Source organism: Anas acuta, chromosome 15, assembly GCF_963932015.1.
Source record: "Anas acuta chromosome 15, bAnaAcu1.1, whole genome shotgun sequence".
Lineage (NCBI taxonomy): Eukaryota > Metazoa > Chordata > Aves > Anseriformes > Anatidae > Anas > Anas acuta.
In genome coordinates, this window is record NC_088993.1 from 14,615,323 (window position 1) to 14,642,767 (window position 27,445).

The window sequence follows — 27,445 nt, forward strand, 5'->3', positions numbered from 1 at the left end:
CAGCAGTTTGGGATTGAAAACGTAATTAAAGCACGGCGGGGGGATGGAGGGAGCGGCGAGCGGCCAACTGTAGGTCCCAGGTCCGAGGCATCCCCGCCAGCCCTGGGGCAGGGCCAGCCCACCCCGGCATCCCCGGGGAGTTGCTGGGTTTGGTTTTGCTTTTATTTGTTAGATTTGAAGGATTTTGTTTGTTGTTTTCCAGGGCCTCCGGCAGGGCTGGGTGGTTTTGTCCCAGCCTGGGGAATTCGTGCTTGCCTTCATCCCCTTTCTGTCCTCTCCATCATCCCGCAGCCCCCAGAGGACTGCATGGATGCACTGAGGGGCATTTATTTCTGAGGTTGGGATGCTCAGAGGGGGGATGTAAAGGGTTTTGGGGATGTGTCTGCGAGCAGATGGCTGGCATCGTGCCCCCCTCGTGCCAGGGACTGTGGGTGCCTTCAGGACAGCAAGTAAGGGACAAGAAATGTGACCTGAGGCCAGCAGCACCTGGGGAAGGAGCTCATCTCCCCAGCACAACCTGTCCTTGCTGAGGCTGTAATAATGTTTGTGGGAGGAGGGTGGAAGGGGCACGGACATCTCCACCTGAAGGGTCAGGCTGATGTGGCCACTTCCATGCGAAATCAATCACACGCCTCTCCCCAAAGCTGAAACAATTAAAAATTTCCTAAAGCACACCACTTCCATCTCCCAAATCATGCTTTTAAGGTGTTTTTTGTGTACGGATGAACTGTAAATCCCTAGAGAGAGGCGCACATGTGCCCCTTAACTCAAGGCACAAATGAACCCCTTCCAAATGCGACCTTGTCCCCCTGTAGGATGCAGAGTGGGGATGCTCTGTGTGCCTCCGTGTGGTGCAAAAGGATCTGGGATCTGGTGGATCCAGCCTCTCTGCACAGTTCCCATCGTGGATCCAAGCCACCCAGGGGGGACCAGGCTGGGGACAGTGGATCTGGGGCAGCTGAGCCCTGCTGAGGGTGCCAGGTCGAAGGCGCAATATGGAGTGAGATCATTCCCAAAACCTCTCCCACGCTCTGCCACTGAGCTGGGAAGGGATTTTTTTTTTCAAATTCCTTCCTTCAAGATGACGAGGCTTTGGCAAAGGCTATTTAATGATGCCTGTTCCCTGCTTTACCTTTCTCCGGGCCTGGATGGGGGAGGAAGGGAAAGCAGAGAAAAGCCACATTGAACAAAATAACCCCAGCCCCTGAACCCCCGGCCAGGGGTGCTGGCAGAGGGCACCTGAAGCGAACCGTCAGTCCCGAAATAGATCCGTCTCAGAGGGCAAAAGGCAAATTGAATGAAAAATAAGTTACTATTTTTGAAGCCCGGCTCCAGTTGTTATGGCAACCAAAGCCTCGCGAATCCTGCTGGGGAAGGGCTCCGGCACCAGCGCTGCCTCCAGAGCGGGCGGCCGGGTGCTGGTGGGTGCTGGGACCAGTACCAGACCTGTACTGGACCAGTATTAGCCTGGATGTGTCCCCTCCCCACCTGGAGGCTTCCTTGAGCATCGTCTGGCCACCATGCCTGCTTGTCCTTCCTCCCCCATCCCTGGCTCTGTCCCCACTTCCTTGCAAAGATCTGGTAATTGCTAATGATGGTACTGCCAGTTTCTTAATTAGGAGGGGCTCTGAATGGTATTTTGGTAATGTCACCGAATGGGGGTTCTTGTGTAAATGGAGGAACAGGTCATGAAGCCTCCCCCAAAACATGTAAGGTCCCAAATTGTGCAGGCATCCCACAGCTGGAGACACCTCTGTGCTGGATCCTGGCCGTTAATGGTGTGAATAACCATGATTTTGGGCACTGTGGTGGTGGCACTGGGCTGCCTCATTGCGACCGTGGCTTCCCACGAGGTTTTCCCCTGCATTCAGCTGATGAAGCCAGCAAGTAAGGGAAGAGCTGGAGATGAAATCTGTCATCCTATAACAGCAGAAACCTCCCCATGAGAGAAGAGGCTCTGTAGGGCAGCAGGAGCTGAGGGCCGGGGGCAGCAGCTGGGGGTGAGGGTGGGCGATGGTGGGGATCCCAGGGGGTGCCTTATGCTTCAGGGGGGCACCGGCAGCCTGTGTGGGATGGCTCGTGTGTGGCACAGGTGTGACAGGGGGTGCTGGAGCCCCCCAGTTTCACCAGTCCAAGCACCACAGACACCAGCTCAGGAATCCCACTGGGGCTTGTGTCCTGGATTCATTCCCTCCAGGCGCAAGCCTTATGATTTTGATGCAATTTTCCAGATTTTCCAAGTTCCCTCGTCCTTGGTGGCTGGTTTAATCCCCTGAGGAGCCTCTCCCCGCACCCCAGGGCCCCTGTCTGTCCCCCCCTGCCAGCCGGGGCCCCTCAGGGCAGGCCCATTTCGCTGCCCCAAAAGCAGGGCACGCGGCCCGCTGTCCCCCTGCTGTCACATCCGCTGAGCCCGGAGGACCTCCGGTGGTACGAGGAGGAACTGCAGAGGCACCGGGGGGGCGGCTCCGTGCAGGGCTGGCCGCTCCCACGGCGACAACGAGTGGCCGCTGCCTGGGGACAGAGGGGACAACAGGGGACACCGAGACCCCTCACTGTCACCCATCCAGCCGGCGACCCCGCTGGACCCTGCTTAGCTTTACAAAAGCTCCTCCGCCAGCAGGCAACGCTGTGCTCCTCACGTGTCACCCATCCACCTCCCGACCCTTGCGAGCCCTGCTTAGCTTCACAAAACCTCCTCCCCCCACACCTTCTCAGTGCGAACGCGACTCCTCTGCGCGCCTTCCCCCTCCAGCCACCCATCCACCCACCGACCCCCCTATGCCCTGCTTAGCTTCACAACCCCCCCCCCCTTAACACAAGTTCGGCGCCACCACCGCCACCCCGCCGCCTGCGCGGCTCCTCCCCCGCCGGGGGCCGCGCGCATGCGCAGAGGCCGGACGGTGGCCGGCGGGGCGGGAGGGCGTAAACAAGGCGCTGGCGGCCATGGGGAGGCCGCGGGTGCTCAGCGGGGGCCGGGGCCGCCGGGGCTGAGGCGAGAAGAGGTCTGAGGCAGGTCCGGACCGGTCCTTGGTGCAAGGGAGGAGGGCTCCTCCCTGCCCGGCCCGGCCCCTAGTAGCCCACCGTCTTCCCTCACGCCCCCGCCGGCCGGGGGCGGTGAGGCCTGTGGCGTCCCGTCATGAACTTGGCCGGTCAGAGCGGCGAGGCCGGCAGCGGGCACCTGCTGTTTGCTAATTTCAACCAGGATAACACGTACGGGGCGGTGGGATGAGGGGTGGGGGGTTTTAAGGGGGGTGTTATGGGTGGGGGTGCTGAGGAGGGGGGGGGGGGCGGGGGGTGGAGCAGGCCCTGAGGGGGGCTTTAGGGTGGGGGAGGTGCTGAGGAAGGGGGGAAAGGTCCTGAGGGGGTTTTTTAGGGGGTGAGGGGGGTCTGAGAGGGTAGGTCTTTACGGGGTGGGGCAGGCTCTGGGAGGGGGGTGTTTAGGGGGGGTATTATTGGGGTGGGGGAGGCCCTGAGGAGGGGGTCATTGGGGCGGGGGAGGCTCTGAGGGAGGAGGGAAGGTCCTGGAGGGGAAGGTGCTGACGGGGATTCTTTAGAGGATGAGGGAGGTGTGACAGGGAAGGTCTTTAGGGGATAGGGCAGGTCCTGAGAGGGGGGTCTTTAGGGTGGGGGGTCCTTGGGGTGCGGGAGGGCCTGAGGAGGGGGGAAGGCCCTGGAGGAGGAGGCCCTGACGGGGATTCTTTAGGGGGTGAGGAAGGTCTGATGGGGTAGGCCTTCAGGGTTTGGGGCAGGCCCTGGGAGGGGGGTCTTTAGGGTGGGGGAGGCCTGAGCAGGGGGTTCTTTAGGGTACAGGATCTTTAGGGCAGGGAAAGCCCTGATGATGGGGTCTAGGACAGGAGAGGCCCTGAGGAGCTGGACGTTGCTCCTGCACACCACTACCACCAGCACCCCCTGCTGCTTCCACCCCATCTCACTGCAAACGCTCCCCTCACAGCATCTGCCCGAGCTGCCCTGCTGTGGTGCTGGGTTTGCTTCATCGCTGCAGGAGGGGGTAGGAAGTGCCCCCACCTCTGTGTCCCCAGGGTTGTGTGTGGAGCTGCAGGGTGTGAGGGTACGCTCGTGGGGACATGCAGCTGAGAGTGAAGGCGCTGCTTGAGCTGGGCTTGCTGCACGGTGCCTTCTCTTTCATCCTGGTTGTCGCCCAGGGGAGCTCAGCCTTGCTCTCTAGCGCTTCAGGAGCGATAGGGAGGGTGCTTTGTGCTTAGTGCTGATGCCCAGCCTGTAGGAGAGACCCAGGTCTCCTAGGAGCTACCAGATATAGTCCCAAAGCTCACTGGTGCTGTCTTTTCATACAGCCCTTGTCTTTTCACCTGCATTCTCTGGTGAAGCAGCATGCCTTAGGTGTAAAGGTATTTTTATGAGCTCGTTCTTCTTTTGGGTTTTCATTTTGAAAGAGGTCTTTCTCATATGGTCCTTGAGCTTGCATTTAGCTTCCGTAATTGGTTTCAGTCTACAAAGGATCAGATTGTTCATGCTACACATCCTGCTGTTACTTGACAGTCGCAGTACGTTTGCATCAGAGCATAATAATTCATCTGTGGGGTATTGAAGAGCGATGCTTTTCGTTTCAAGAACTGCTGGTGGTTGGAAGCAGAGCACTGGAGAAGGATTTGGCTGTTTTAAATATCAGTGAGATGAAACCAGTGGGAAGGAACCAAAAGAACTTGTGAAAGGAGGAGTTTTATTTTAGGAAGTGAGTAAGAGGAAATGATCTCAGGTTGGCATCACTGAATGTAATCCACATGTGCTGTGGTGACTTTTAAACAACTTGTTTGTTAGTCTTATAAGCAGTACCTTGCCTTTGTAAAAGCTTTGGCTCTCTTCATCGTGGATTGTAGCGGGTGGGGATGTTGACGGCCAGAAGACTGGAGCAGGGTCACACCAAGGAGGGCAATACCCTGCTTTTGTGGGTTATGGTGGAGATTCTGGGGTGGAGCTGAGCAACTGGAGCTGGATAGACCTGAGGCAGGAGACTTTAACGTATGATAAGTGACAGGGTGGAGGGAGAGAGTCTTCTGTGCATTTGTAAGTAACTCATTACCAGTTCAGTGTGTTGATTCAAAGATTTCTCCAAATATTCTTCATGTTTTTCATCAAGTACCACGCGCAGCTCGCTGTCATTCCACGTATGAAGCGTGCCCATGCTGTGCTCAGATACCATCCATTTTTTACCCATTACCAGATAAAACCAAGTCATCACACCTGGCAAATCTGTCACCTGTTTCTGCTGTGATTTATAGAGGTCATTATAGAAGTTCTTGAGGTTCACTGTGCTGTCCCGCGTGGTGTTCTAAAAGCTTCACCACTTCTTCCTTAAAGCAACTGCCTGATTTTGGTTGCACCTTACCTTTGGTGAGAGCTGTATGTATTTACGGGTCACTGAGTTGTGACAAAAAATATACATTTGTTCTGAACAAAACGGTGCCAGGCTTGCCTTCAGACCAGACCTGAGACTGAAATAAAACAGAAGTAAATGTAATATAAATTTATCTAGGCCTTCCTTAACTTGTACACCTTGAAACATTTCTCTGTGTGATTTATTTTTAATTTTGAGTTAGGAAGATGGGGAAGGAGAAGGGAGTAATAATTTCCTTCTTTTCTAAACCTCAATTGTGTAACTTTGTTATTTTTCCCATGTCCTTTTCAAAAATACCTGAAAGTATTACTCAGTTTCTGTGCTATAGCCAATTTGGTTTTGGTATTCAGCATTTGAATGTCGATTGCGTGGGCAGAACAAGCTCTGTGTGTGTCTGTGTGTTTATGCGTGTGTGTAGATAATATATGTACAACACCCTGAGATATCTGATGAGAATTTGGTGGTCATACAATTATCTTACGTGATCCTAATCTGGCCTGTATGTCTCTGTGATTGAAAATCTTGGAGTACTAAGTCTTGTCATCCTAGTATCTTTGGGGGTTTTCAGACATCCATTATAGAGACTATATAAATAGGAAAAGGCTCCTGTTCATATTGTTGTCTTGAAATCATGAGGAATAATTTAAAAGGTCACTTTGAAACAAAGGAGGCAGATGGATGATGTGAAACGGGTATCCTGTCTTTCTGGTAGTGTCTCAGAAGAAATCTGGTCAAGAAAAAGTGTAAAACTGTAAGCTTTACACATGTTAAACTAAAGTTTTTGATGATTTATCATAGGTGGGAAAACATAAATATCTCTTAATTTCTCGTTTGAATAGCAAAACAAGCGGTCAGCCGCCTGGGTTTATTATCATGCTATTATCAGTATCTAGAAGGTCACTCTTTACTGGGTGAGAAGAGCTGAAAAGAACTAACTGGGGATTAACTACTTTCTCATGCTGGGCGTCAGAAAGCTGACTTAGTTTAAATTTATATTCCAAGTAAAAGAAGTCCTTTTTGAGCCGGGCAAGGTGAGCAACTGCACGCTGTTTCAGTCAGCACGTGCAGGGCAAGCTTTGTTTACATCTCACCAGCCAGCAGGGCTCACATCACGTTTTAAGGTGTGTTCCAGCAATTAGAAAACTTGCTGACAGACAGAACTGGACAAAAATAACAGGGGTGCGTTGTTATTGCAGTAAAGCTTTTACCTCCAGCAAGGTGCCAGCTCCACACCTGCTCAGATCCGCCTGGCTTACCTAGACAGCAGAGCCAGTTGCTGTGCATCAGAAAAAAAGATCGTAGTTCTTGCTGGTAAGAATAGGTGTCAGCCTAATCTTTTCTGGGCTTAATGGAGGATTTGATAATTAATTACTGCCTCCTGTAGGAAGGAGGTGAGCTTAGGGATGGGTTTTACTCCCGAAATTGGCTTGCTGGTACTTAAAAGAATACTGCCAACAGGAAAGTTGCTGTAGCTTTTCAGTCACCAGGAATTGCAACAACTGGGAAATGTTTTATCTTGCTTTTAGCTTTCTATTTTTTCCTGCTTAAGCTCTTTTTCATGTTCATTCATAGGTGTTCTGTGTAGTGACATTGTCTCGTGGCGTAGTATCTGTTACTACAAGGGGTGTCGTGCCTCTTTACTCCGTGTTGCCTTCAGCTTTATTTACTTGAGGGTTTTGAATTATTGGCTGGGACTGGAACTCTGCCTGAAAACACTCCACCTCTAAAGCAGAAGCGGCCGGTTTGTGGGTTCTCCTTGACAGAATACGTTTTCATTAAGTAAAAACACGGAGAAGGTCACTTCCAGCCGATGTTAGCGTGCTCTTTTTGGGCCTCACGCTTCTCCCTGTGAATCAGTCATTGCACAACTTGGCCCGACGGGCACTCGGAGAGGCAGAAGCTCCAGCTCGCAGATAAAAATGAAGCAACTGGTTGGGAGTCAGGAGTCCTAGCAGAACCGGGCAGTAGGAGGGCGTCAGTGACCTTGGTGCTAGGTATGTTTCAGCAGTTGCAAATCTTTAATGATAGATATTTGGTAAGAGTGCTGCTTCAGTTTGAGTGCTCTTCATGTTACTTCTGGGAGAACTATTATGTTACACAGCTCCTTTATGCTCTTTAAAGCTTACATGTGTCTGTGAGGTGAGCTTAAGTTTTTGTAAATGTATCCATGTCCAGCCTTGTGAGAAGTGGCAAGCTTTTTAACCAAAACATAACATGAAGATTTCAAAGTTTACTGTCACTTTTAAAATTGGTGAAACTGTCTTTACGTTGTTACACAAACATTCCCAGAGAAATGCTCTTGGAAAAAAAAAAAAAAATACTAACTTAAATGGTCTTCAGGTTCTATTTACACACACACAAAAAAGTGACATAATGCAATCAACAGATTTCAGAGAAGCTTTAATCACCTTTTTAAAAGAAAGTAACCAAGAAACAGCACTCAGAAACAAAATAGTCACTGTAGTTTTGAAAACAGACTACTCACAAAAGGACAAAACAAATCCTTGTGCTTGGGTTCCTAATGAAAACATCGATAAGCCTCATTTCCAAGGTCAGCATTAATCTCCGCTTCCATTTATGTATGGAGTTACATGGGACAAGTATCGGTCCATATGTCTGTTCCTGCTGATTAAATGCTGCCCCCCCTTTTTTTTGCCTGACTAAATCTATTTAATTCTGTGTTCTAAGCAAACATTCTTAGTTCTAAAGATGTATAGCATGCTTCTTGTTGCGGAATTTTTATTATAAGTGCCATGTGATGTTTGTATTAAAAGTGTCTTCGTTTTTATCTTTGAACCACTTGTGTTGAGCGGACCAAGGGTTGGGCACTCAGCATTCACTTCTCTGCTTTTATTTCTCCTAGGTTCAGGTGTCATTCATTTGTGGTCCTTGAGGACAGCAGAGAGCTTTATTCTGAGGAGACTTTAAACAGAGAAGGAAGGAGAAAGAGAAAGATCACGTAGCTCTTGTGTTCAGGAAAGATAGCTGAGAGAAGCAATCGCTTGTCATGTTGCTTGCTGTTGTTGCAGTGGGAATATCAGCAGAGGTGGGCTTGCCTAATGGTTCTGGCTGAGAGGCTGTTGTGCAGTGTGAGTATGGACAAACGTGTTCTGAAAGTAGTGATGTTTGCTTGGAGTATGAATTTTCTGTTATCCCAGCCTACTGCTCTATGTTAAGTAATGGGCTAGTGAGGTTTCCTTTTGCTGTAGCAGCAAATCTGTGGGATTTTTTTTATAGTTTAAGAGCAATGGGAAAAGCTGTAGGTTTTCAGTGTTCCTTATAAATCTGTTGGAATGTGTGGGCTTCTGTGTTTACCTCCTATCCCAAATACTGATGTTCTTGACCTCTCTGTTGGGACATACCTATAAGATGTTACAGCTTTGATTCCAGCAGCCATTTGAGAGGCAAAAGTTAAGTAAGCTCCTCCAGTAATTCTGTCCTTATGTCATTTCATTGTTTATTGTTTTATTATTCTTTTCCCCCTCTCCATCGTAAGCCTTTGTTCACCAAAGGCTCCTTCCTTATAGAAATTTACATTGGATTTGAAATGAGTTGGAACATTAGTATAATGAGACAGCATCAGAATGAAAGTAGGTTTAATTAACCAGTTATTTAAAATAGCAATAACTTCTGGAGTCATGTTTGTACTGCAGCTGCAATTGATTTTAATCTTTGAGACTTGCCCTTAGTAGAATCATTCTGATTAACGTAGAATCTTTCTGATTAATAATTAAAGTCCTCTATGATATGGAAAGGGGAAAACTGGTTTTCTTTCTTCTGTATGTATATTAAAGAAGCGAAAGAGAACCTGTACCACTTTCTAACCCATCTGAAAAAACTTGTTCTAAAATAGCTGGAGAGATGGAACCAGCTGATTTCCCACTCTAGGTGAGTGCACTTAGAGAGAATGTCAGCTCCTTGAAATGAATGTGTGAAACATCTCAAAGCACTGGTTGCCTGATGAGGTTAGTTTTAATTATTTATGACAGCTGCTCTTGAAAATGCTTTCAAGATTTATGTAATCTTGGATCAGACAACAGTATTATCTTTGAAAAAAGCGAGTAAACACGGTTTCATAAATCACAGCTATATTGGTAATTTTGTACTGAGTAGAAAACCTTGATGACGAAATGGCTCAAAGTCTACAAATCAGGCTTGTAATAGAGGCTACACATAATAGGCTAAAAAATACCGGTGTGGCATAATGTTAGAAGAAAAAAGGCAATTTTTTTTTTGGATATTGATTTTATTTTCAATTTCAGTCTCTCCTCAGCTTCTGAAAATTGGTGATAATAAAGCAGAACACCCGCACTGTAAAAGGAGATTCTGATAAACTACAGTATCTTCTTGTTGGCCACTGTCCATTTGAGCACTAGCTGAATGGCTTATTGATCATTTTTCTTCCCATATGGCTGCACATTTTTAGGAGGTGAGGTAATTTTGCCTAGATACTTGTTTTGTGGGATTTGGTCATTTAGATAGCTATTGAGTGTCTTAAGGGCTTAAGTGTAATATTGGTGTGAGGGAAGATGGGGGATTTAAATCATTATGATTACACCAGTATAACTTAGCTGAGTGGATTCTCTTACTACGTATAAAAGGCCCTTTTTTCCCAATAGTTTCATAAGAAGTAATTTGAGAGTGCCTTAAAGAAAGGAAGGGGGGGGAAAAAAGCCCTCCAAAACCAAGAATGCTATTCTAGAAGGAAAATGGTTGGTCTTATAGTTATGCTTGTGTATTGAAACAGGTTTAATTATGCTGACACAAACTGAAACTTTGCTGTTTAAACAGATGTTTTGTGACTTCACCATCACCTTTATCCAGAAAGAAATGATAAAAAGCAGTTGCCATGGATGGAAAGATCTGTTCTGTGCCTTCATTCTTTAGGCTTTTACTCAGTCTAATGATTTAAATGGAGTGTAGGTAGTCAGTAGGACGAGAAAAATGGGCTTCTTGGTTTCAGTGATACTGTCACTAACTCAGTGATGCAGCATTATTTGGTGTTTAAAGCTATAAATACAGCACAGGAATCAACTTGGTAGCTGTTTTAATATATTTTGGGGCAATCTGGAATTCTGCATAAGGAATCCATCCTATGCCTTTTGTAGATTGTTTATATTGCAAGGAGTCCTGTGACTCCATTTATTTTTAACTCAGATGAGTGCTTGTTTACCTCTGAAGTGACAGTTCTAATGTCATTCTGTGTTAAACTTTCTTTTGAGGGAAACAATAGATGAGCTAAGAAAAGCAGATGCATAACTTTTTTTTTTTGAATTGCATTTTCATGTTTTTACAGTTTGGATTTTCATTAAGTGATACAAAAGTAGTTGAGAAAAACAATGCAGAGTCTTCAGCAACTAATCAGATACAGCCTGCAGAACGTACCAATTTTGCCTGAATAAATTTATTTTACTACATGTAATACTAAACGTATTACAAGGGTGACTTAGAGGAGCAGCAACAACATTTGGTTTTATCATAGCTGTGCTGTCTCTAAGCCTAATATCTTTTTTCCCCTGTTGTGATCATTGCATCTGGATAAGCTTATTTCTCTTGCCTAGATGGTGCATCTTTTAATTTGAGGGTTTAAATCTTCGTAAATATAATTTCTTAACCAGACTGTTCCAGTTTATGTGGTTTTGTTTGTTTTGGTTTTTATTTTGCTAGCAGAGAACATTATACCATCATGCAGAAATTGATTTTATAACTTGGGATCTTAATTTTGGAGGATAAGACTTTTTAGGAACAATTTTTAATCTTCTAGGAACCTTGAAGTCTAAAATGGGTTCACTTCGGAGCCGTAAGAAAAAATACGTGAAGAGCAAGAAATCTGTGGATCTGTGTTGTAAATGCAGGACTAATTATTAGTGCATCTGAAACGTGAAGCATCTTGATGGGCTGGGGACAGTTTGGCATAGTGATGGGTAGGACTGCGTCTGAGTGTTTTATTGAATCACCACAGTTTGGCATATTGAAATGCATCTTACAGGAAATTAATCAGTTTATTTCCTTATGTCATGACAGTAAAAAATATATATATATGAACTGTAAACATAGTGGCACACTTCTGTACAACTGTATTTACAGCTGATTTTCTTCTTCTATGTCATAAAATCATCCTTCACGTGGGGAGGGGAAAGTAACGTGCCATTGACCGCTGCTTTGGTGTTTAAAGAGCTGCAAGATGAGCCTAAAGTTTTTTTTTAGCAAAAAATTTAAGACCTGTCTTTGACTGGAAAAGCAATTGGTCTATGAGCTAAGTGTGAAAATTGAGTAATGGTGGAAAGAAGAGCTTGTAGCCTTTTTTTTTTTTTTTAACGTTCTATTGTTAAAATCTGTTTAACATCAGTGACTAGCGTTTCTGAGAGAGCCTCTGATTAAAGATTCAGCATGAGTATTTGTACGACTGAGACGTAACAATGTTCTGCAGAGATGCTAGAATAGCATCAAGTAAAACCGGAGAAAATTGGAGCTGGCAGTATTTAATTCCTTTTTTTTATATGAGAACTCTCTTGGGGTGGTTGATGAAGGTTACAGTATAAAGTGCAAAAAATCCCCAGACAGTCTCACTTGAAAAGGTCTTGCAGGTCAGCTCTCATGGTGAGGCAATGATGTAATTGGTTTGCGTTACAATATTCAAGTCCTCTTCCCTCCACGCTAAAGCTTTCAGTTTGTGGGGAATTGTGTAGAGAAATCACTGGTAAGAGCTGGGCAGTAGGCTATAAGCTGTGAGCTGTAATGTCATCAAATATGAAGTAGGATTCCACACCTGGGGTAATTCTGAAGCTATTTGGCCTCTTCAGAGTTCAGGAAATTATCTGTCTGGTGCTTTTTAATCACTCTTCTTACTGAGCTAACCTAGCTGGAGGTGTAGAAGAGGGTAAGAATCTGTCCAAGGGTAATTCACAGCTGATGTAGTTTATGTTCCTGACGGACTTGTTTCTTTTACAGATCCCTTGCGGTTGGCAGTAAATCAGGCTACAAATTCTTCTCTCTCTCTTCTGTGGACAAATTAGAGCAGATCTATGAATGCAGTGAGTATCTTCTTTTTTTATTCCCTTGGTTGACTTCAGGAAGAGATGACGTTTCATTTTTTCATGGATTGTTAAAGTCACATGAGAAGATCCTTAAGTGTATGATGAAATAACAAACACGAAACAATTGCTGCTAGCAGGGCAAAACATTGCCAGTGTTATATATTTAAATTTAGCTGGTGTCCTGTGAAAATTGGTAATAGCAAGGAGAAAAACTCTTTGCTTTTCTGATTTTTATGACCAGTAGTAAGGTTACATAGCATCTGGGTATAAAAAAAATCTGCCTGTGCAGGTGGCTTTTGGGTCTTTATACTGGCTGTTGGGGCAGGCAACCACTAATATACTTTTATCAAAAAAAAAAAAAAGCTTTTTTTTTTAAATCCTAATCTTTGAACATGATAGCTGCAACTTTACTCATCCAAAATGTTGAGCTATCTAAATTCCAATAACTGATCACCATGAAGTAGGATATGAGATGCCATGGAGGGAGGCCTTGAGAAGTGGTATCCCCTGTTTTGCTGACTGTTCATCCTCTTTTTTATTTTTTTTTGAGATGACAGTGAGAATCCTGGGAATGTTATGCATGAGCATCCATACTTTGGTATAAACCTCATGTGAACAGTGCCCATGGCTGTGATGTCAGTGTTTATGCTAGGATCCTACTGGAACATGCCACGCAACAGATTGGTCTTCAGACTTCATTCCCTGTGACCTGACCCTGTGGCATCTTAAATTTGAAAATGGTGTATGACTCAGATCACCTATTATCTCTGGTGACAGCCTGTTTCTGTGTACAGTTAATGGAGAGAAGTAATTGTGGAGTTCAAATTAGGTACCCGTGGTCAGGTTAAATTGCGTTGCAGCTCCATCTGCCTGCTTGAGTCACGGTCTGGTTGTACTGGTTAATGGGTGCCTTGAATTCCATTTGGGGCTGTTGAATTTAGGTACCTGACTTCTGTAGCATGGTAGGCACTTGGAGTATCTGGCCTGATATGACCCCCAGAGGCTCGGTGAAGATGATTCCTGTTACGTGAGACACTGAATAAACATACTGAGGGAGGCTGAACTGAACTTCACAGAGCTGCTGCTTCTCAATAGTAATTGAAAGAAAAAGTACAAATGGGATAAAGGTTGCTCATAGGGCATACATTGAAGTGTTTGACTTTTTTTTATATGCCGCTAAATAATTTTCAGTCTGGGGCTTGCCAGCTGTGCATGTTCAAGGCTGTAACCTTGGCACAGGGCTGGAGGGTGTCCTGTGTTCTGGGTACCTCCGGTCAGCAAGGAAAGGTATTTTAAGGCCTCGCCATCACACATGGCCCCTCAGTTCACTTTGTAAGGGGTTCTGAAGACTTAGCATCATTTTGGGTGAGCAGTTTTAAGGACCCTTCTCTTCCATGTGGTTGGTTTACAAGTTTTCAGGTAGGTGACTGAAGTAAGCTATAAAATATACTCTAGATGTCCTGTGTTTGAAGGAACAACTGAAAAGAATGGAAAGCCTCTTTGCTCCCGTCACTGACTTTTACTGTGACTATAAATCACCAAACTCCCTGCTCAGTTGATCCATCTGTAGAAAAAAGTATTATATCAGAGGGTGCTTTAAGGCTTAATGAATGTTTATAATTTGCTTCATGTTCCCGGATTAAAAATGAAATAAAAGCACAGCTGATCGTAATCTAGCTGGTTCTAACCAGCTCTTGTCTGTGATGCTGCATGCTTGTGTTTATGAAACTGTAATCTTGTTACGTATTTGCTTGTTCTTCCCTCGCTGCCGCTGCTTAAATCAGTTTGCAGTTCTGCTCTTTGTTCTTGCTGTGTTTTCGGTCTGAGTTGCTGGTAATCCTCGCTTGCATGGCGTAAAGGGAGAGAATACAAACGGGGTGAAAAAGAAAACCTGATGAGCAGCATTGCTATAGAACTTAACTGGTGCTATTAAAAATATGATTAATTTAGGTCAGCTGGACATAGGGTGTGCAGTACAGCCTGGTACTTCACTCGAATGGTTGCTCATTAGGAGGTGTACATGACTTGGCAGTTGTGAAGGGATTCTTTTTATCACTCCTTCCTGTTAGGGGAAGACAAAGGAACAGGGGTGCATCCTGTATTTTTAAAGTGAATTTAATTAAAAGATTATCACAAAGACTTTCTCTCAAAAGTGACCGTATTATAGTGTAATAAGTCTCTTCATGATGCGACTCCAGGCATGTCTCCACTTTTTAGGTGTTTTCCTTGTTGAAAACTTGGGGGGTTTTTTGGTTCTGTTTTTTTTTTTTTTTTTTTGCCTTGCCTGTAGCAGCTTAATTCTTGACAGTGCTCCTGCATGCCTTCCTTGCTGGCTAATCTGCATCGGTGCAGTGTGGGACAGCACTTCTATTTGATCTCTGCTATTGTTCCTACTCTGAAATACCAGTTCTCCTGCCTTCCTGGGAGTGCAACAAGTCCCAGCAGCTGTCTCTTAACGTGGTTGCCCCTGAATGGGAAAAGAAGCTGGGTATTCCACCTAGCCCCCAAGGAGCGGGGAGCAATCAGGCTCTGTTTTTGGGTCTTCATGTGCCAGTCTTCTCTGTCTCTTGTAAAACGATGCCATTAGTATGAAGGACTCCAAGCTTAGATGGAAAACTGATAACCTGTGCTGTAAAATGTTTGAGAGCCTTTTATGTTACTTGCCTGGTTCAAGGAGCACAGAGTTTTGCATTTAGAAGTCTGTGCGTGTGGTTATTGAAGTGGATTTTTATATTATTCTTTTTCATGTGTTGTGTGTGACATCAGGAAAGTGGAGAATAATTCCTTGAAAACAAAGTCGTTTCTAAAACGCATTATCCCTCTTGCGAAAGTGAGGAAATTGAATTTTCAAAGCCTCTGTGAACAGTTTTGTCTTCTTTGGAAAAATACCATATTGTTTATTAGATTTGGATAAAAGTCAATTATGTCGCATGGAAGACTGAAAATGCGTAGTATAAACCTGCTGCTTTGCCACAAGAAGGCTCTTGCTTCTTTGTGCTCAGTCACTCTCGCTCTCATGTACAGAATTTAAATATTTTCAGTTCTTTTTCTTGAAATAACTGCTTTCTTTGGGCGCTTTTAAAACAGATGTATCACATTGTGGTGGCATTGTAACACGCTGAGAATGTAAGAACTTTTTTCAGGGATTTCTTGTCATAGGTGATGAGAACAGTGCCAACTGAAGCCTTCAGAAATAAGGTTATTTATGTATTTATTTTCTGGCAATTTTACTGTTTGAGACACATTAAGCATTGACCTAATCCAGACACTGAGTTCTGAGAAGTTTGGTTGTTTCCACGGATCAATGCCAAAGGCTCCAGTTACTTGTCTTGCTTCAGCCCCGTAAGGGGAGCCCTGTAAGGGCAGATGTAGCCAGCAGCTGCGGGCGAGCTGCAGAGGCTGGGAAAGCTCCCCTGCTTTCTCATGACATGCAATAGCTTTTTGCACATTCTGCTTTAGTCTCAAAAGCATACGTACAGCTAGCTCTGTGTCTGACTGCCATTCATCCAGCAAGGGAGTAGGCTCTCAGTTTTCTTTGACTTTTCAAGTGCTCGGAGTGCCACCATAATGGTTTGAAGTGTGTTTGTTGATTGCCTAGAGTGCTGTGAAGACTGGGGGGCTTTTGGAGGAAAACTTCACGAGAGGAGAAACACAAGTGCTGGGGTAACTGGTGGTGGGGCTTCAGAACAAATGAGATTTCCAGCTTCTTTGAGTAATCTTTTTTTTTTCCTTCATGGAGACATGCAGAAACTTTTTTGTCATCAGAAATATTTCCGTGTGTAGCATTGCCTTAGGGGGGAAAAAAAAAAAGGAACACCTATGCTTACCTAGATTTCTTCAGAGATTAGAGAAGATTATAAGATTCTGGAACTTGACAACTTGATTTTTGGTCTCCTTGATGTTTTTTTTTCCAGTTGCATCTTGGCACACCAGGGAGTAGACACTTCTCAAGCACAAACTTCTATGACTCCTGGGGAAAAAAATGGCCTTTGTGAATTGGCATTCACCGGGTAGATTTTCTGCTTTAGAAACCTGTCCTGCATCTCGCCTTAACTCTGAGCTGTTGTGCCAGAATGTTTGTTCTTAAACTGTATTTTCTTAAACGGTATTTCCCATTAATACATACACATCGTTGTCCTTCCCTGAAATCTCACCTGCATTTTGTTTGCCTTCCCTTCCTGTGATTCCCCAGCTGACACAGAAGATGTGTGCATAGTGGAGAGGCTGTTCTCCAGTAGTCTGGTGGCCATAGTCAGCCTTAAGGCTCCACGCAAGCTGAAAGTTTGTCACTTTAAGAAGGGGACAGAGATTTGCAACTACAGTTACTCCAACACCATCTTGGCTGTCAAACTCAATAGGCAGGTGAGTGATAATTTAAGTGAAAACAAGGGGAGGGGCTGTGGATCTTGTGCTGGCACTTTCTGGTGGTTTTTCCTTGGGTGACAGAATTGCTGTTTGGAATTAATTTTTACTTTTCCACCTGTAGCTTCTGTAAAATTTTGTGGCATCTGAGTAACGGTATTTGATTAAGAATTTTTAGTTCTGTGTTTATCTGTTTCGTTAGAAAGAATGTTGTGAGTAACCTGGTCTGACCTCATGGCTGATCCTGTTTTGAACAGGAGGTTGTCTGGAGACCTGCCACGGTCCCTTTCAGCCAGAATCGTCCTGTGATCGTAATTGTAAAAGTAGCTGAAGCCAACAGCTTCTGCTCAGGACAAAACTTCAAATTCTGTTAGCTTTTTTGTAACATTTTTAAATACAATTTGAATTTTTAAGAAAATGAATTGGAGAAGTCTTTTGAGTTGGGTGGTACTAAGTAGTACTAAGTCATCGGTAGGCTCCTCTGCAAATAATTTTCTGTCTTTAACCATGTCACTCAAAGTAGAGAAAATGGCATCTGAAGGATGAAATTATCTTAATGTCCATTCCCGCTCTCAAAATCGGGGGTGAGAGAATGGGACTTCTGTTTAAAATCATAAGGGACAGGGTGCCTGAGTTGACTTCTGGCATCGTGAGGTAGTGTTAGAGGAACAATGTTTTTGAGACAGTCGTCCAGATGTAGTCACCAAAGGGTAAATGAGATGCTGAAGAACTTAATTTAAAACAACAAAAAAGTCCTCACAACTGCCTGTGAGTAATTACAAATGAGTGTGAGTGAGTAATAGGGTCTATAAATGGGTTTAAAAAGCCTTGTATATTTTTGTTTAGCCAAAGCAGGAAATTGGGCCCACATGTGAATTGGTCTCTTGGGGGCGGGGAAATACATATGGGCAGGTAAAGAATAAGAATGAAATAGGTGGAGATGAAGGTTTCTGGCTTGTTGACTTGATCTAGTAATACAAATAACTTTCGTTTAAATCAATTTGCACTAGCATGGTTGAGAAAAGTCAAGTGCACTGGTCAGTTCAAGTGACCGAGTGTAGTATTGCGCTGTTGAAGCCTTGCCAAGAGATGTATCTTGTGCATCTTCTGTCAGACTCTTAATCCTTCCCATCAGGTGGGTACAACCTTTTCTGTATTGGAAGGTGCCTACTGCATTTCGGATACAATTTTTTTTATAGGGTTGATAACTCCATATAAACTCTCTTTTCATGTCACCATTTCATCTTCCCCACATCTAGAGGCTGATAGTATGTCTGGAAGAGTCTCTATATATACACAACATACGAGACATGAAGGTGTTGCATACAATCCGGGAGACACCTCCCAATCCTGCAGGTAAGGCAGTCCTGTTTTCAGAAGCTAGTGTTACTCTGAAAAGCATGTTCTGTCTGCACATGACATTTCCAACATGGAACTGTAGCACTCTCAATTCTATTTTCAAATTAAAGTTATAAATAAATATGTGAGCATTGGCTTAAAGCCTACCCATTCGATCCAACGGGGCTTCCAAGAACAAACAGCAGACTGCCTTAAACAGCTTTCTCCCAGTTTTCTAGTCTCCTAGTGCTTATGGTTACAATCTTAGATCATGAGGAAGCAATACAGATACTTAAAAGCTACACATTGCCAGTGCTTGGTACAGATAAAAACTATGTCAGGTATGCTTTAGGAGTCAGGGCAAACTTGGGAATTTCTTCTACTTCATTGGTTACTGTAGTTCTGACAGTATTATACTTTCTATTAGGCTTTGTTAGTAATTGTGTTGAACAGATGCATTGCAGGTTGGCAATCGATATTTTTTTCTTCCCTGTTCTGTGTCTGTTGGTACATTGAAGAATGATTTGAGTTGATCTTTGCAATATTTGAACGTAGAAAGCTTTGTTGTGTAAGTTTTAGAATTTGCCTCATTCTAAACATTGTTGGTTTTGTTTTTCTATATTCCCTCTAGGGTTGTGTGCTTTATCAATAAATAATGACAACTGCTACCTGGCCTATCCAGGGAGTGCAACTATTGGAGAAGTGCAGGTCTTTGACACCATCAATCTGGTAAGGGTCTTCGTGCATGCTGTTTCCATTTCTAAAGATGCAGTTTTTGGAAATAGTTTCAATTGCTCAGAGAAGAATTACTAGGCACTTGTAATTGGTCCATGCATGACAATCTGCAGTATCCATTTTACCTAGGTATCCATTATACCTAGGCATCACAGAATGTCAACAAAGGAAAGTAAGACTACTAGCTTTGATGAGAAGAGTTGAGCAAATGGGTGGAGCAGATAAATGGACAGTCACTTTTATTTGAATTGTCTTTAAGTAGCCTGCTACTACTTGAACTCTCTACGCATATGCTTCAGTAGTAATTTTGTGTACTTTTGCTTAGCAGTTACTGAAACAGATTGAAGCAGTTGTCCGTAAATAAGGCTCATACTTGTCCTGACAGCTCTTACATATGCAGGCTTAAGCTGTGAACGTGGAGCTTTTAACCTGTGCTTTACTAAGGTTCTATTTTATCATTTTGCTCCTGCAGAGAGCTGCTAATATGATCCCAGCTCATGATAGTCCCTTGGCTGCTTTGGCTTTTGACGCAAGTGGTACTAAACTTGCCACTGCATCAGAAAAGGTAAGACGTCTTTTTATTGACTTGCTAGCAATGATAAACTTACTTAAAATGGTCTAAACGAGTTTCATTTTTAAGCATGCACAGTACCATGTGCAAGTACCAAAAAAAGTCTTAAAGTTATAACAACAAATCTAAGTTAAACTGTTAATGATGTTTGACATAACTTCCATGCTGTGAAATGCTGGATAATAAGGTTATTTAAATTTTAATCTGGCTGTAATCAGGGCAGTCCTCCAAGTGTTTTTCCCATTAGTGTGGGATGCATACTAGGAATCAGTTGCATTCCTTTGATGCTATCTTCCTAATGAAAACAAGACAGTTAAAGTCAAAAGAGAGAATTGTTTTGCCTGACTTTGGCACATGATGACAAATGGTCTATGCGAACTGTATAAATTACAAAGTGTGAAGCTTCTGCTTCTTGGATAATAAGCTTAAACTATACAGATGTAACGTGATTTCACCTGATAAAGGCCCAAAGACATCCAGGTAACTATACTTGTGGTTAACATGATCATATTCATGATAAAGATTAATAAGAGGAGCTGTTCTTGATGCAAAGCTTGTACTGTACATTAGTAGCTCTCACCTTATAGTTTCTCAGTTCTTCAAACATCCTTCAAACAAGCTCTGAAAATATTTAATGCTAGTATGTGGGGTGCATGAACTATGGTAAATTAACAGCAGAATGGTATGTACTCTGCTCACCAGAGCTAATGCACGGTGCACAAACTTGAAATGATAATGAAAGATTTTATTTTTTCTTCCCCTTCCAGGGGACAGTGATAAGAGTGTTTTCCATTCCAGAGGGACAGAAACTCTTTGAATTCCGGAGAGGAGTGAAGAGGTAAAGTTCAGCCAGGGTAGTTATCAGAAGCTTGTTCTTTACAGTAAATCTCCGGTATGCTGTGCAGTTGAGCTATCATCCTAATTCTTGCCTGTTGTCATCTTCTTCCATCCCTGCCTGTATGCTTATAACACTTACAGTTTTAATGTCTTCCAACTTTAGACTTGCTTATTCTGCGAATCAGTCCTGCCAGAATTGTACTTCCTCGTGCATTTTAGAAATTCACTGGTAAAGGAATTTGTTCAAAGTGGGCCACCTTTTGTAAGATACTGTATTCTTATGGCAAGTGGAATCAGTGTGTTTAATTTTCCTGCTCTTCTAAATCCTGCTAGCAGCGGGGCCATTGCAAGTCATTGTGACACGGTACTGTAGTTTGTGGTAGCAGTAACTCTGTAGCTCTAATATACTTTATGCAGAGGTAAGAGTGAGTTCAAATTCTTACTAGATGACCCCCAATGTCTAGTATCTGTCAATTAAATGTCATTAAGGGGAATCTTGCTCCTGAAGTGCATTAAGAAGCCATCAGAAAATGCTTACTATGGAGTTACTACTTTTATTTACAAAGCAGTGGTGACTGAAGAATCTGCTTAATTATTAAGCCATATGCTTTGGCTTAATTGCAAGTCACATGCTCCTCTTCTTCTGAGAGAAATTGCAGGTGATTTTACTATGCAGCCACAGTCCCTCCCAGCTCTTGCAGTACAACTGGTGTGAACGCTATGTTGCTCCTTAGTGGTGAATGTGCAGAAGGGCTCCTACCTACCAAAACAGAGGAATAATATTCTCATTTAAATCAGTTGCCATGAGTCATTTAACAGGAGCTTTTGCTTTCACCAGTTAGTGCAGTATTAGAATGTCAAAAACAATGTCAAATATATGTCAAAAATAATGCTTCAGTATTTTTTGGTTTCTTTTCCACCTAGGTGTGTGAGCATCTGTTCATTGGCTTTCAGCATGGACGGCATGTTTCTGTCTGCATCCAGTAACACGGAGACAGTGCATATCTTCAAACTTGAGACTGTGAAAGAAAAGTAGGTTTCAGAGGTGCCGTAGATTTTTTATTTTTTGTCTCCAAGGAAAAGGCTTACAAATTGGAGAAAACTGTTCCTGTTGAGTATAGTTAAAGTGTGGACAGACTTCCTTTGAACACATTTATAATGTAAAGGGCATAACAAGTCGGTTATGAATCAGCAGCTGCTCCTGATGTGCATGCTGTTCTCCTAATGAATAGGAAGAGTATTTCTGACAAAGGGGAATTGGGCAACCTTGGCAGAAGAATGTGGGGGCAGTGGAGTGTCTTCAATGACCATTGTTGGTTTTTTGTTTTGTTTTTTTTTTTACCTCTTCTCCTATCTGTATGGGAAGACTTATCTCAACAATATCTTCCAGCTGCCTATAGGGCTTTAAAAGGCACCATGTTGTAAAACATTCCTATTTATGATTTGAAAAGAGTCTTACTTATATTTTTGTGTAAGTGGTTTGTTACTGATTAAACAGTTGAATAAAACCTTGAAGTTTAGCACCTTGTAATAGATCTCACTCTTGTATAATAACCGTTATGAAATACAGTTGTATAAACAGAAGTATCAATTTACAATAGAACATGTTTTAGCAACAGGCTGAGGGTATTACAGGACACACCATGCCCTGTAGCGTAAATGGAGTGCATTGAGTTCTCAAAGGTATTCTTTATCTCTGAAGAAAAACAAATAACCATTTAATATCTTTGAAAATGAAAAGATGTTTCAAAATGTTTGCACGCCTTTCTCTCCAATGTAAAGTCAAAGTTGGACATGATTTTCTGTTTTTTTTCTTCTAACCTGTAGACCTCAGGAAGAGCCTACAACCTGGACAGGTTACTTTGGAAAAGTGCTGATGGCCTCCACAAGCTATCTGCCCTCACAAGTAACAGAAATGTTCAACCAGGGTAGAGCCTTTGCTACAGTCCGCCTGCCGTTCTGTGGGCACAAAAACATCTGTGCACTTGCCACGTGAGTAAAGAAACAGAGCTTGCACTCACCACCCACTGGGTCGCCATGCTGAGCTATGCAGAGGCTGACACTGGGGGACACGCCTTATCTCTGTCAAAATTGGTAGTACGCAGAGCAGTGGGTCACCTGTAGTGCATTCAAAGCCTCTGCTGTTTTAAAAGCTGTATGTTGGAGCTAACATCTCACAGTCCTTTGAGGAGGAGAGGGAAAGACATAATATTTGGATCAGCATTAGGCTATTTCTAAGTGTTGTTTAAAATGTCGTTTCTTTTTGAAAGAAGGCTGTTGAGAACAGATGCATAGGCTTAAGGCATTTGCTTTTATTAGTGATAGGGGAAATAATGCTGTATTTTGTGTCAGTTGCAAAATAAGGCAGTCCAGAGTAACGGTTAAAGAAATCTTTGAAGGCATGTTCCTGTTATTCTTGTCTCTAAAACTGTATAGCATTCATTACATTTAGTTCTCAACTTTAATCTTTATTCTGCCTTCACCAAAGGGCAGGGCCTCTTTGGCACAGCTACCAAAGCAATAACCTGAGCAGTAGTGAACTTTTTTGTGTGTTTCTGTAGATTCTATGCTAAATTGATTTCATGTTTTTGTTCTCTCCTCTGATCTCAAAGCATGCTTTAAGCAATAATTAAACCTTGTAACAGTTCTGAAATAAGTAAATACTTCACGTTAGAATACTTGTCTCTGGAGTTGCACAAAGCTGGTAAAAAGATGGTAACATCTCAATTTGCTTTTCTGGGTTATGTATAAGTTGCTTGATTCCCATGGCATCCTATTAGCTCCACATTGTGATTATGCCTTGCTTTTATATATGCAGTTCTTTCCTAGGTGCTCAGTCTATGCCACTGTTAACAATATTCCCCATCTAGAAGCAACTGTGGAAAATAATGGCTTAAAATCTCAGGAGGGGAGTAGAGTGTGCTGATACAAAGCACAAGCTTTTACTAATCTCCTGTATATCTTTCTAGAATCCAGAAGATCCCTCGGTTATTGGTGGGAGCTGCTGATGGGTATCTCTACATGTACAACCTAGACCCCCAAGAAGGAGGAGAGTGCACACTAATGAAGCAGCACAAGTAAGTCCACACTAACTGAGGACTGATGCTTTTTATTTCTTCACAAAATCCGCTTTGTTCTTAAACTTAGCTTCATGCTGCAGAAGTCTAACTTAGAGCTCATTTCTTTAACCTACTTTTTGAAACCTCTGACATGAATGAGTAACTTCAGAATCCCCCCGGGCCTTTCTTCTTAATATCTTCTACACTAAGCACCGCTTTTCCAGCAGAAACTTAGCACTGTCCAATTGCAGTGAAAAATCAATCGCTGTTAGCTGTCTGATCCTATTTCCTCTTACTAGGCAGTTTGAGTTGAGTTACTTTGACAAGAACTTGAAAGGTCTGACACCATCCTCTTCATCAATAAGTGAAGTGGCTACAGAGATGAGAATGTGTAACTCTGGCTTCACACAGGGGAATCTGGCCTATGAAATTTTATCTGTATTCTTTCTACAGGTGTCCTTACTGAACTTCTTTGCCTATAGGCCACTGAAGTAATGTTTTGTAGTGGTACTGTAGAATACTGAAGGAAAATATGCAAGGCCTTGTTTTTTTCTGAGGTTTGAAGGGAACAGATAGAGTAATACAGTTGGATTACTTATGTGATCAATTGTAGATTTAAAGCCAGAAACTTATGATGGCAATTCAAGTTTGCAACTTTGGTCAAGTCTACAGTACTGGTTACAAATAATATCTTTATCTGAAAGTTTTAAGACACAATCTCTAGTTTCATTTGTAAACAAAGTGAAGTTTGGTAAAGAGAAGCTTTTATCAGGTTTGTAATAGCTGAAATGCTCTAATACCTTCACCAGAGTGTTTTCCAGGATATGTATGTGAGGCAACAGCTTCTGCTGGGGACAGAGCTCAAGAAATAATCTGTAACCTTGCCGATAGGAATGACTTTGATTTATTTTTTTTCTTTAAAATGTGCACTGTTCTTTTGAGTCTTTTTCTTCCTAGCATCAGTTAGCAGGGTTTAAGTCCTCATGTCGTCTCAGAGGCAAACATGTTGCTGCCGTGTATTGAGTGTTAAATATGAAGTATATTCACAGAGATGCCTTCTTGAAAGTCCTCTGGAATATTCCTTGCATTACGACAGAGCACAGGCAATTGGAAAAGATAACTGCCATCCCTGAAGGGATCATATCCCTCCTGTTGCATGTGTATATGTATTCTTGCACGCCTAATGAGATATTCTTGCATAGCTGTCAAGGAAAGCTGTGTTATGTCTAGGCAGATCACCTCTCCAGCTAACCTTTCTCTGCTTGGTAGGCTCGATGGCAGCATGGAGCCAGCCAACGAGATCCTGGAGTCTGCATCCCATGACCGGCCGTTGGTAGCGCAGACGTACAGTGCTGCTGTGACTAAAGGTACATATGTGCCTTCCTCACCCACAAGGCATGGTAAGGAGAAGGCTGGAAATGGGGCAGGGAGCACCTCTGCATTTTGCATCATTCTAGATGGCTGCATGAGCTCATCTGCTTCAACACTGAGCTTTTCATAGCTATGAGCGTGATGTGAAGCACTGGTGAGTGGTTGGAAAAGAGCACTTGTGATGTTCAGTAGCCTCCTATAGATAAACTGCTCATCTTCACTATTTTCTGGGTAGAGCTTTGTCTCAAATTGTGGTCAATTACTTCAGTAATAGTTGCAGTATTTGCTGAATGGTTCTTCAGATGCTGTAATGCAATTATTTCATGCAGGAGGTCTGGGTGCAGAACAAAGCATCTGAATTATAGTCACAGGGGTTCTTTTAGGTTGTTTTTTTTTGGTTAAGTGTTCCTGTAGTTCCATTATGGGAACTGTGACCTTTTAGATTGCCTTGCTGTTCTATGAAATTGAAAGGTTCGGTATTTGTCTAATGCTGGAGTTCCATGTGAGTGGAGCCTGTGCATACAGCTCTTACCATCCCTGTACAGCACTCAGGTTGGTGCTTCAACTGCACATAGAGCTGCTCCATACAGCAGTTGCAGCTGTAATGAAAGGGTGAAGGGTATAAAAACATCAGTCTGCCTAAAGCAACAATGTGCATTGCACGCAGGCTGCATAGTTGCAAAATTTGATCACAAACTGCTCTTTGCTGGAGAAACATGGTCATGATGAAGGCAAACATAGGGTGGCAGTGAAACTGTTGCAAATAACGTCTGGTACTTCAGCTGGAATCCCTGACTCTGTTGGATCCAAGCCTTGGTTTGTGGTGCTGGTTGTTGAACTAATCCCTTTCCCTGCAGCCTATACGGAAGACCTGGGTGCTGTGGGTGGAGCTTGCCTGGAAGATGAAACCAACTCGCTCAGATTGGATGAAGACAGTGAGCATCCCCCCATGATCCTTCGGACAGACTGAACTTTGACCTGTGAACTCACTCCTGAAGCAGAGAACACTGGCTTGATGTTTCTTGAGGAATCTCGTGTTATGCTGCTATGAACTTTGACATGAGTTGGGAGAGAGGATGACAGACTCTTTACCGTTTTAAGTCGTAGCTGTAGTTCTAATTCTATACCATTGGAAAAATATATGGTTTTCAATTCAGTGGCTTTTAATCTTGCTTATCTATTTTAGCTGTGTTTTTTGTTGTTTTTCTTTTTTGTTGCCAAAACCTGCTGTTTGTGCAGCCCTCGGAGCCTACTAGCTTTGCATGCGTTCATGTGCCAAGCAAGCATAGGAGGGGGAGAGAGAGAGAGAAGCCACTTTATAACAAACTCAAGTTTGTATTTTTTTTATATATGTATATAATATTTAGCTTATATAAGGAAGGAGTAGAGAAGTGGTTCTGGAAGCTGAGATTAGTTCTGCACTGACAAAGGTCCAAAAGGTTTCCTGTGCATGGGCTTGCAGGCATACCTAGTGACTGACATGCAATCTTTCAAATGCATTGGCCTGTTTTTGGGTTCTCCCTCCCCTTTCCTGGACCATTTTGTTAATTAAAATTCCTTCTGAATGTTGTGTATTTGTGGGAGTGTTCTGTTTGTTGGGATGGAAAACTGGAAATGTTTCCCTGCATGAGGATGTAGAATACAGAAAGTGCCTTTACAGGGAAGAAAAAAAGTTGCGGTAGGAGGAAAGCTAGAATGAAGAAGGAATTGCTAGAGACTTGTTTCACACCTATAGTGCTCGGGTGTCTGTAGCCTGTGGTAGTTGTTGTTTGGTTTTGTGTTTTTTTTTCTTTTAGACAAAGACTTCAAATGCACTTTCTCTCCTGTCAGTTGTTCTGTTTCCTTGGCAGAGTAGCAATAACCTTTTTTTATACTTCTTTTAATTATCCAAAGCAATGATTCTGTCAGGCTGGATAGAAGTCACTGCACAGAGTATGACAGCCCCGTTACTTGAAACAGCCTTAAGGTTTTCAGCTGGAGGGTGTAATTCTTAATTCTTGCTTCTCTTCAGTCTGGGGCTGAGCATACTGCTCCAATGGTGAAGGTTCAGGACTTTTTTTCCAGATACTGATGTAAATATAAATGATTTTGAAAGAATTATCTTCTAGGTTCTGTTTTGTTGGATAATCATGTTCCTGTTTTATTTTCTCCTTTTATTGGAGTACCTCTGGTGATGCTCTCCAAGGACTGGTTTTCTTTGGCAGCTTTGGAATAAATCCTGAACTGCCCTGACTGTGGCTAGGGCTGTCCAAGGCTGAGCAGTGCTGCAGTCTATTTTTAGGGTTGTAATGTGCCTTCTCTGAAGTCTTGGATAACAGGTAGTGAGTAAATGATTAGCAAAGTACTTGGTGAGTGTTACTTTACTTTGCCAAAGTGAGCCTGCTTTGCCTTTTGTGTAGTAATGTGGGATGCTTCCTTTGCTCTACTGACTACTTACAAAGAAATACGAATAGAAGTAGACAAGGAAATTGCAGATCTGGAAAGCAGGATGGGGCCTGGACTGAACTGAGCACTCCAGCTGTTGGTGAACTCCTTACCAAACTAGATGGCAGGGTGCTCTTAGGATTTGGTACTGTTAACAAGGCTTGACAGATCAAGCAGTAGCAGGCAGTTGTCCCCCGAGCCCTGTGTGGGTAAGGTGGGCGTTCCCCTTCATCTAAACGAGCAGAAGATGATGATAGCCCCTGCCAAAGAGCTGCCTGTGTCGGTGAGGCTGCTGTTAGTGTGCACAGATGTTCTTAGACAAACATGTGGGAGAGAA

At 43.3% G+C, this 27,445-nt stretch overlaps 1 protein-coding gene across 2 annotated transcripts; it reads left to right on the top strand.

Moving 5' to 3' along the window:
• The first annotated feature begins 2,883 nt into the window (after positions 1-2,883).
• Positions 2,884-26,254, top strand: WIPI2 (WD repeat domain, phosphoinositide interacting 2). 2 transcript variants are annotated; one of them, XM_068698853.1, is made up of 12 exons: positions 2,884-3,210; positions 12,326-12,408; positions 16,604-16,773; positions 18,033-18,129; positions 18,743-18,840; positions 19,319-19,411; positions 20,185-20,255; positions 21,179-21,286; positions 22,082-22,246; positions 23,224-23,331; positions 24,583-24,713; positions 25,542-26,254. In XM_068698853.1, exons 1-12 carry the CDS (start codon positions 3,137-3,139, stop codon positions 25,652-25,654), a joined length of 1,311 nt encoding a protein of 436 aa, XP_068554954.1. In that variant the 5' UTR covers positions 2,884-3,136; the 3' UTR covers positions 25,655-26,254. The 2 variants fall into 2 exon arrangements, with proteins under 2 accessions (XP_068554954.1, XP_068554955.1); XM_068698854.1 differs by having other exon boundaries at positions 24,583-24,680.
• Positions 26,255-27,445: the final 1,191 nt, after the last annotated feature.